General features: G+C 38.8%; 1 protein-coding gene across 1 annotated transcript in view; it reads left to right on the plus strand.

Moving 5' to 3' along the window:
* Mtpn (myotrophin) overlaps window positions 1-9,416 on the plus strand; it is a 29,491-nt gene extending 20,075 nt beyond the window's left edge. Inside the window, exon 4 of the mRNA XM_034519091.2 lies at window positions 6,130-9,416. Coding sequence (XP_034374982.1) covers window positions 6,130-6,216 — 87 coding nt within the window. The 3' untranslated portion in view covers window positions 6,217-9,416. The remainder of the gene's footprint in view (window positions 1-6,129) is intronic.
* The last annotated feature ends 1,785 nt before the right edge of the window (window positions 9,417-11,201 follow it).

Raw genomic sequence — 11,201 nt, forward strand, 5'->3', positions numbered from 1 at the left:
GTGCGTGTGTGTGTGTGTGTGTGTGTGTTTTCATGGTCTCAGATTTCAACAAATGAATGCATCCTGTTTCTGTGTGCATTTTCTTGGGTCAGATACACAGATAGTTGCAAAATAGACAGGAATCACTCATCCTAACATTTTTGCAACTAAAACAATGGTTAATTTTCAACCAAGTATGGCACAGAATATGGGATTTATAACCAGAAGCTCCTTATAATTTGTTGACTGACCTTGTCTTAGGGTTTTACTGCTTTGAACAGACACCACAATCAAGGTAACTCTTATAAGGACAACATTTAATTGGGGCTGGCTTGTAGGTTCAGAGGTTCAGTCCATTATCATCAAGGCAGGAGCATGGCAGCATCCAGGCAGGCATGGTGCAGGAGGAGCTGAGAGCTCTGCATCTTCATCTGAAGGCTGCTAGCAGAATACTCACTTCCATACAACTAGGATGAGGATCTTAAAGCCCACAGCCACAGTGCCATGCCTGCTCCAACAGGGCCATACCTTCTGATAGTGCCACTCCCTAACCATCACAGACCTTAAAACAAGTTTATAATAATTATATTAAAAACCCAGAGCTACCAAAATGTAAAGGTCATAACAATGTTTAGTATTAAATTAGATATCATGGAGCTACTGCCTCAGCTGTCTATATGGTGTACCCTGTGTTAAAATGCAAATTAAATTTCTACCAAGTTCTGTACCAGTGAATAAAATTTTTACAAAATATGTAATTTCATGTGTTTGAATAGATTTTAATGTTACTAAATACCAAATGTATTTTAGTAGTCTCCAAAATGGAATGGTATCTGTAAGTTCCTTGGCAAGGTAATATTTAAATACACATTGAAACAGTTATAGTTTCTCAGGATTGCAGTATCCTAAAACAGTAGGAAATGGTGGCACATACGTAAGTTAGATGCTAGGAAAGGGAAGTTGGAAAATGCTAGGGAAGGGAAGTTGGATGCAGATGTGCACTACAGTAAGAGACTGATGTGACTGAGCAAGAACTAGCAAAGGTGGAGTTGTTCCTAAATATGCATTTACACCATGAGACAGCCATACTGTTTTTTTTTTTCATTAAACAAATATGTAATGAGCAGTAGTGAATTTGAGGTACTGTCCAAGGTGTCATGTTATAAAAATGACTACAATAAAGACTCTGTCATAAAGAAATACAGCCTAGGTCTATAACGTTGGGCTCAGTTATAACAGAAACACACACACACCCTCCCCAGTTACCAGACTCTAAGCAAAACTGTGTCTTAAAATAAGATGCCTACTTACAGTTGAAGCCTGAGCCACTGGTTCTGAGACAGACAGACAGACAGACAATCAGCAGCCCACCATCTGTACTCTGCCAACCCAATGGTCCTATGGTTCCAGAGTAAGTATTACACCTGCAGGGATTATCTGTGTTTGAAAAGGAAAATGGGGAGAGGGGTTGAGAATGTTCTTCTGGGCTTTTACTGAAAAAAGAAAGGCATAAGAGAAGCTGAAATTAAACCAGTTGGCCACCTCTAGCTTGAAGGGAGCCTTGGAATTCCATTTCTTTTTGACCTCTGTATGAAGGAAAAATAGAGATAAAGAAATTTGACTGTCCTCCAAGAGAGCCAGCATATAGTGTTCAGCCAATATACATGATAAACAACATACAATGGACAACAGAAGCAGGAGCAGCGGCCTAGACTCAGACAGATTCACAGACAGTAACAACTGAGTAGGAGCCAATTGTGGGGAAGAATAAATTATTTTTTGTTCCTTTGCATTTTTCAGTTAATGGGATATTTAATATCAAATAAAAGAAAATATACTGTTTTCATTTAAACACCAGGAATATATAGGAGAACAAAGTGAAGTGCATCCTCAGACCTCGAGACCTTATTTTCTAAAGGCAGAAATCTTCATTTCAGATAGTAAAAAGTACTTCAGAAAAAGAAAATAGAAAATGCCTTTGTAATGTTTTTTTTTTTTTTTTTTTTAAGTTTTAATTGTTAGGGTAGAAAACTTCTTGAGGGTATTATATATGTTTCTCTTAAGCAAAATAAACATAGCATGATTAAATATTTCTTTGAAGATTTATCATCAATATTATCCTGTTTGAGACCTTTTGCTAGGCCTTTGAGAATGCAGAAACTAATAGAATTGGCTCCCACTACAGCATATTTATGGGGTAAAGGAACAAGTTTTAATGAAAGATGTTAGTTTATTTTAGGAGATATTGTGAGACTTGATATAGATAAATTTCAAAGCAGATAGATAGGGAGGGAGAGTGAGGCTCAAAATTTAAGGTAGGTCGTTCAGGGTAGGTATCAAGGTGGAAATTTTTGATTGATTTTCTTAGGCAAGAGTTAATATGTAGAAAAGGAGGGAACTGAGAAAAGAAGTCGAGTATTCTCTTGGAGACCAGGAAATTGTGTTCAGTAAAGGGTAGCATTAAAATACCATGTGTAAGTCACTCAAGAGGAGCTCAGAAACTTGGAAAGTGTCTTCTGAAGAGTATAAAAGGGAATTGTCATTCATGGCTGAAGCTTAAATGAAAGAAGTTACAGGTACAAGATGGAGACACCAGGAGGTATAGTAGGGTTTTAGAAGCTAAAACTTCTGTAGCAAAAACAACAGATAATCCTCTAGTTTAATCTCTGTTACTGTGATAAACACCATGACCAAAAGCAACCTAAGGAAGAAAAAGTTTATATAGTTTACATTTCCAGGTCATGGTACCTCATCAAGAGATGTCAGGGCAGACTCAAAAGCAAGAACTGAAGCAGAAACCATGGAGAGACACTGCTTTCTGTCTCTCTGGCTCATGCTCACCTCAGGCCTCGTCTGCCTTGGGTTGATGCCACCCACACTAGTCAAAATAATCTCTCATAGATGTAGCCATAGGCAGTCTGCTCCAGGCAGTTGAAGTTTTCTCTTCCCAGATGATTCTAGGTATGTCAGGTAGAAAGCAGATTGCTTGTGGCTTATTATTATCTGTCTTCATTCTCGTTTATAAAGGCACCATAAGAGGAAGGCTCTTAGGAAAGTGAAGATTGCCTGCCTAGTGTTTGAGAATGATTGCTCAGATGGATGTGAGTTATCTGAATGGCCTGATAAAGAATAAAACCAGCTAGGAAACTATTGCATCTAAGTGAAGATCCTGAAAATAATGATTGCAATGGAGAAGCAAGGGTGGATGGGAAATGTTAAGATAGTGTAGACTTGCTGACTGCTTATGTAGAAAGCCAATAAGAAAAGCTTTATAATGTGTTCACCTTTCTTTCTAAGTTCCTCACCATGAGAGAGAACACTGAAAAGAGTGTTCTTAAAGGTGACAGGCTTGATTTAGGGTAAGTTCTTCAGCATGGAAGTTAAGGTATACTTGAGATAGATGGTGAAAAGTACCTGAGCAAGTGTTGCTGCAATCTGTGTAGAATGGGGACATAACACAGGACAATCAGAGAGAGAGTGGAAGGACTTAGAAAAAGAGGAGGGAAGAAAGGAAGGGCAGGCCAAACAGCAGAGAATACGGAGATCCTGTCTTGAGAAAGGGTGTGTTGGGTTAGGAATTTGACTGTCTTCACTGCTCATTAACACCCAGTGAACTCAGCATTTAGAGAACATTACTACTATATTTCAAAGTATTTTTAGAGTAGTTTAAGTCCGTTGCCAGTTGTGTGCTGGGTTAATTTTTCCTTTTATTTATTTTTTTTTTTAAGGAAAAGAATCTCAGGTTTTAGTCCTGTTTTTATGACAACCCAACTAGTCCTCATATTTCATTTCACTTTCAGACACTATAGCTGAATATCCTTTTCACTTAGGCTACTGACATGTGCACAGAGAGCGTGTGCCATTTACAAATCATCACTTAAAGTACGCCAGCTGTGCTGCTGCCTACCCCAGCTCCCAGCCCCCAACTCTGCCCCAGCCACCATCACTCCTAATCTGTTAAACTGAAGGCAGGTAGATGTCACCACCTTTCTACCAAAGGGACAAAAAAAGGATTCATGGGAGGACAACAAATGAAAGACCTTATATCCTTAGATAACCTTGAGAGACAAATCTGCCCTCCATTTCACTTTACCAGTTTACCCTAACAGTAACAGATAGGTTCAAAAGTTTGTTTGCAGATGAATGAATAAGACTGAGAAGGCTTAGGCTGTTCCTGAAAGTCCATCACTGGGCTGCACCATGCACAGCTCCTTCCATTTGTAAGGGCTGCACAGAGCAGCAGGATTGGAATCATGGAAAGGGAGTTAGGATACTAGCTGCTCAGTGCCACAGTAAGCAGTACTTACCTTAAGTAATTAAACGTTGTCAGGACATTTTAACTTGGAAAGTCCACATACCGTTTTTACAGACAAGTATATAATAGTTAATCCTAAAGTATACAAAAATTTGTCAGGTTAAAAGATCCCTAGGAAGAGTAACAGGCAAAGCCAGGAGAGTATCTAATGATAGTACTTTATGGGAAATGATATGTCATGAAAATGTATGAAGAAGCCTAGATTCTGATGCACGGAGTATAAGAAGGTGGGAGTCTGAGGAAGAAGGTGTTGGTAAGCTAAGACTCATCTCTGTAGCAGGAAATCAAAGCTAGTAACTCAAATAGTAACAGGAATATATTATCTAAAGCTGTGGAAATGATCACATAACTAAAAATGAATGTACAAAAATGACTTGCTTCCTCAAGAGAGGGGCCAGATACACCCAAATTCTCCAGTAACTTTATTAGTCTCAAAAACTACTTTCCTTAATATTCTCATCCATGCTGAAATTGGTTCATTATTTTTCATGTTATTATAGGATTGACTTTTAATGTCATTTAAACTACTAATATTAGTTGTATCTAACCTATAGCATTAAAAGTATTTTGTCAGCTAAATGTTGGCAAAATAGAAATTCACTCTAATGAGAACTTTTTGAAAAGCTATTGGTCTGGTGAGAGAATTATTGAGAACCTGAGAAGTGGAAGCTGGGATCTGGAACTTTGAGGAGCAGGGATCTTTCAGTTGTTTGATCTAGGTGATGCCCTGTGGTCTCCCCAAGTCTAGGTGATGCCCTGTGGTCTCCCCAACTCTTCCTCGTTGTTGTTGTTGTTGTTGTTGTTGTTGTTGTTGTTGTTGTTCTTCTTCTTCTTCTTCTTCTTCTTCTTCTTCTTCTTCTTCTTCTTCTTCTTCTTCTTCTCTCTCTCTCTCTCTCTCTCCCTCCCTCCCTCCCTCCCTCCCTCTCTCCCTCCCTCCCTTTCTTCTTCCCTCCCTCCCTCCCTCCCTCTCTGCGTACATGTGTCTCCATCCCACAGAGGCTAATTGGTGCTGACTATATATTCCTAGATATGAGGCCATCCACTACAAAGTGGCTGATCCTCCAGGAACCATACCATTAAAAAAAGAAGTCTCTCCGTCCCCCCTAGAAGCCAAGGGATATTATATAACTAAACAGTAATTGGATAAATATGATAAGTAAAATCTAGTTTACTATTTTTCAGTGCTGTTGCTGAGTTGTGGAGTTTAAATGACAGTCTCCCCCATAGGCTCATATTTGACGCTTGGTCCCTGGTTGATGGAACTGTTTTAGGAAGGATTAGGAGGTGTGTGGTCTTGGAGGTGATGTGTCACTACAGTTGGGCTTTGAGATTTCCAAAGCCTACACCATTCCCAGTCTCTCACTCTCTACTCTGGATTTACGGATCAGATGTAAGCTCTCAGCTCCTGTTGTAGTGTCATGCCTGCTGTTGTTGATTCCCACCATAATGGTCATTGACTAACTCTCTAAAACTTTAAGCAAGCCCCCAATTAAATGCTTTCTTCTATAAGTTACCTTCATCGTGGTGTTTCTTCACAGCAATAGAACAGTAATTAAGATAGTTGTTTTGTTTCTTATAATTTCTAACACCTAAAAAATAATAATGCATTTAAAAATAAATTTATCTTATTATTGTATGTATGTGAGTATGGACATGTACATGTCATAGCTCAGCGTGAAGGACAGAAGATAACTGTCTAGAGTTGGTTCAGGTCTTCCACCATGGATTCCAGGGATCAGAGTATTAAAAAGGCCTATGCCACATAGCCACCTCTGGCACTTGGTGTTCCCTAGTGTGAGTTCAGTTAAGGAAAGGTTCTCTTCTCTCTTTTTCAGGGTGCTGATAAGACTGTGAAAGGCCCAGATGGACTGACCGCCCTTGAAGCCACTGACAACCAGGCAATCAAAGCTCTTCTCCAGTGATGGATGGATGGACTGATAACTTGGGAAGAATGACTCTCCTGTGGCCTCACACTGCTGCCTGTCTGTCTGTCACTTTCTATCTGCCAGCTTCTTCAGCTAAATACTTTAAGAGGGTGAAGGGAGAGAGAAATTCATAAAAATCAGACTGCCAGGGGGGAATAAAACATGTTTTGGAGGAGCAGCGGGGAATGTGATGAGACTTTTACTGGGATTCCTGATCAAACCAGCCTGTTTTTCATTTCCAGTAAAATATACAGCTTATACCCAAGGGAGAGCAAAAATATAGTCTATTGGAATCATTGGACCTTCTCAGCTCCCTAGCTAATTTATTAATTAGTGTATTGGAGGTCTGACTATACAAGGCCAACTCTACTTATTTGGTAGCCCTAGCTGTGAGCAGTAGTGGCTGCTGTTATGTCAACATAGGGTGCTGAGATAAGCAATTAGCTACAGCCTTCTGCCTTAAGAATGCACTCTCCTGGGGGCTCCTGGCTAGTTAAGAGCGCTGCCTGCGGTTAGTGACCAAAATCCTTGAATGACTTTTATCTTTATGTAAGAGCTTAGATAAGGTAAGGAGCAGCGCACTCCTAAATTGCTGGATGACTAAACTTTGGATTTTCTCTCCCCTTTCACATCAATTTCATGTCTCTTTAGATAAAACTGACTAGTTTTATTTATAAAATGTTAAATTCTAGGAGTCTAAAGGAGGAATCATTCCAGTAGGCTTATTTCTTTTTTTTCTCCTTTAGACTCAGACATTTATATAACATTGAAACACTTTGAGACTCCTTCTGGTAGTAAAGGAGATTTAAAAATAAAATCATAGCCATAAGCGTGTTAGTATCTTACAAAGAGAGAACAGTTGTCTTAGTACCTATGGATTTTCTTCATTTGCTATTTGAGTGAACCAGCCTTAGTTGCGTTTGGAGAATGAAGAATATTCTTTGGAATGCCTCTCTAAGACCCACCATGGATGCTGATTTTGTAGTGCACCAAAGGTATCACTGGGGTGAGATGTACTATATTTGGACAGATGGAACCTCATCCCTTCAAAAACATTCTTGTTACCAGGTTTCCCTGAGCTGGTAATAGACTCTTGCTGGGCCAATACCACCCCACCTGCATGGTGTTTTTATCTTAACAATCATTCATTGCATACATGTGACGACTTCAGAATGCATTCTGTGTCCTTCTAATACAGTGCCCTAAAACGGTGTTCCCAAGACCTGCAGATAAAAGAAATTTATCTCTAAATTTTTCTTTGATGATCAATAAAATGAATTAAAATATACAACCTTAAATTTGATGGCCTACATTTAAAGCATTAAGATGTCTTTGGCTTTTAATTTGCCATCTGTACAGGCTTACAAAAACTATTAGAATCTTTCCATAGCCAATCATGCAATAATTGAATGTACCTCAAATTTTTAAAGGGCAGGTGATAGGATAGGGACTTATATTCACATTAGGGATAATAATAGTAAACCTAACAATGATTTTTTTAAGGCAATGTAGCATCATATAGCAGGGTTAAACTATTACCAAGAAGAGTTAGCCTGGCTAATAACTATTAATCAGTTGATAATTGGTTGGGGTGGGTGTGTGTGTGTGTGTGTGTGTGTGTGTGGGTGTGGGTGTGGGTGTGTGTGGGTGTGTGTGTGTGTTCTCCCATAAACTCTTTTTTATCCTGTGGCTTTTTCACTTTCAACTAGCCTGCCCCTGTAGTTTTTCTATGTCCAAGAAAACAATCACAAAACAGTAGTTTAAATACTTTGATATATTTGGCTAACTCTGCTGTCTTAATGCAGCCTACTAGAGTTGGACATCCTACACTTAATCTTAGCCAAAAGGCCAAGAAGCTATAGAGTTGGACATTCTGCTAGGAAGTAGAAGGCACTTGATCAGTCTGTAGGTCAATATAATGCAACAGGGTGTTTTGAGACCTTTGTTTTCACCTCTTGGCATACTACTATTTTAAAGGCTTGAATTTTACTTTTTACACCATTTTCAATTTTTCTTTCAAAGTGTTCTGTTATAGTTGGCTATTGCAGAGTGTATATTGTCTCATCATTCCTGAACTTGGGTCTGCTTTCTACAGTCATCATGGTACCAAAACCATATGATTCTTTGTACAGTTTCTCCCGGTGTCCTTGTAATGCAGTAGAGGCTATTTTGCCTTCCCCCCTTTGTTGGCCATTTTGTAAACCCATAGCTATGAAGTGATTGCTTGAGAAAATAGCATATAAACATAGACTAGGATAGACTGACCAGGATGGTTTACAGTTTCTTTAAAAAAATAATAAACAAAAAATAGACAAAAAAAAAAAACTAGGTTATTTATAATGTATTTCTGAACCACTTGGCAGAGAAATTCATGACACTTAATGTTAATATTTTTGAATAAATGAAGCTAAAATGTCTGCTTTTGGTACTACACGCATTAATAAAAGGTTAAGTTTTGTTTTCCACTGAAGTACTATTTAACATCTCAGAAAAGAAAACCTGCATGTTCTATAGTTTTATATTAAATCCATCATTTCATATGCACTGTATCAAGTAAAAGCAGGTAACTTGCCTGTCAATGGTTAGTGTACTAACAGATCTGCCCACCCCACCCCCAGCTTCATGCCAGCATATGTAGATTTGAGTTCTAACACAGCACTTGGATATCCCATGTAGTTCTGTGCACAAGCTCACCTTTCTAGAACCAGCTGGGCGCAGAAGAAAGGCAGTAACTGCAGCATGTGAAAGCTCAAACAAGCCTTCTAGCCATTTCTTTCTTTCCCCAGATAAAAGGAGCTTCAATATATGTGTACTTGGTTTTTATTAACTTCAGCTGAGCTGCTGTTTTCTTCATGTAATATTGTATACTTGGTTGTGTATAGAAGAAGCTGGTAAGAGTGCCCTCCTTCATAAATAAGCAATTGCAGTGTTTTGCATGCAAAATTTTAAAAAATTAAATTGTCCTGATTCTATTTTGTAAATGGAGAAACAATCTTTCTAAGCAGTATGGAGGAAGACTAGTGCTTTGTGCATTTTTGGTATATTTGAGTTCATGTTTCCACAATGTCATTCCTTTTGACACAGTTGGGTTTCTCATAAGTATCCTAGTTCATGTACATCCGAATGCTAACTAATACTGTGTTTAAGTTTCGTGTTGCAAGAACAAATGGAATAAACTTGAATTGTGCTATAGATAACATGTTAGCAACATATTTATCCCCGGTCACTGTTGCCTTCCTTTCCAGACTTCCTTAACTGTATGAAAAGCTTGACTAACTTGAGATTTTGATACAACTTTATTCTACTTCTGGAAGAAAGAAGTGGAAAAAGAAATCAAATGTTAAAGAGCTAATTGTAGTGGATTGTGCTGCCCATAGAGAGGCTTTGTTAACTTCAGTATAAGTTTTCTGGGACACATTGTTGCTGTATATGGGTCCAGGAAGCCTCCTAATTAGCTGGGAACAAGACACAGCCAATAGAGCATCAGAGTTTTGATTAATGTTGAAAATAGGATCATGGGCTGTGTTCATGAGCCTTCATTGCTCAGGTTGCTGCTTGTTTCTTGGAAAACTACATTTTAGAGTGTACTTTTCTGGATGAATGAGCTCTTTGAATCTCAAAACTGAAGCAGATTATAGATGAAATTGGTTTGATTCTGTTGAAGTCTTGTTGATCCCAGAAAACTTTTTAAAGGTATCCATTAACTAAAATGAAGAAACAAAAACATGTCAGTGCTAAGATACAGCAAGCCCTGTTGTTGGCTAAAGTATTAACAGCCGATGTGGCTTTAGGTAAACGTATCCACAGAAGTGTTTTCAGATAACATTTTCATTTTAAGAATCAAAACCTATCAGAAGAGGCTTCAGTCTGATTAAATATAAAGGAAATGGAGCCCCTTTATATAACACTTAAAGAGCAAACTGTAGATGTGGGTGGAAGGCATACCTGCAAAGAAGAGTGAACTTAACACATCACTTCTTTTGTCTTTAGAAAGCAGCTACGTAGAACTTTCCCACTGCACAGTATAGCATACTTCTTTGACTTTTCCATCTGTCTTCAAGATCCACCATCTCTGACTGTGGTTCCTAGCCAGTCACATTGCCATAACTTAAAAAGTTATGATATAAATGTAAATTTATCAAATCCTAGCTGAAACCTATTGAATAAACCAGGGCTGGACTTCTTGGGGGATTGTGATGCACACTGAAGAGAAGGTACCCTGAAAATATCCATAAAGAGAAAATCATCTAGTAGGGTACTCAACAGGCATGGTTCCCCAGAAAATAGGTGTGCATTATAAAGTGAAGTTCTGGACACCAAGAAAGTTTAAAATGAGCTTCAGGACGATCCTTTGGCTGAAAGGTTAAACTATGAACCTAAGGATATATACTGCTGAAAAGGATTCTTTCTTTCTTTTTTTTTTTTTTTTCCTTTTTTTTTTTCTTTTAGTAATTATGTCATACCAGTTGTTCTGGACAGTATTTCATAATCCAGGAGATATAATCTCCAGAGCTGAATTCCTGAGGCCTGTGCCTTACTCAAGCTCCCCCTCCCTTTTTTAAATCTCCCAACTCGAAAAAATGGAATATACAGGAATGCTTGGGAAAGATCATGAACCAGTGTCCTCCTTCCCATCCTCGGGTCCAGGTGGGACTGCTGGCAGCAACCTGTATATCCAGCAGGAGAGCACTAAGGCCGAGTTCTGCCCTGCAGTATATACATGGACTCCACTACCGTGGATGCACTTCCACTGGCTCTGGAAGTGCAGCCTTTGTGCCAAAGGCTCCAGGATGCAATGTCTTCCTTCACCCACACTGCAGAGTGGCCTTTTCCTCCTGACTTCATGGTGTTACCCTCACCCAGTGATCTTTCCCAGGTAAAAGCAAGGTCAGCCACACATCAGCTTCTCCCAGACATTTTTTTTTTAACTTCATAGAAAGACAGTTGCTGAGAAAAAAGAAAAAAGCAAGTTTGTCAGCAAC

Source organism: Arvicanthis niloticus, chromosome 15 (assembly GCF_011762505.2).
Source record: "Arvicanthis niloticus isolate mArvNil1 chromosome 15, mArvNil1.pat.X, whole genome shotgun sequence".
Lineage (NCBI taxonomy): Eukaryota > Metazoa > Chordata > Mammalia > Rodentia > Muridae > Arvicanthis > Arvicanthis niloticus.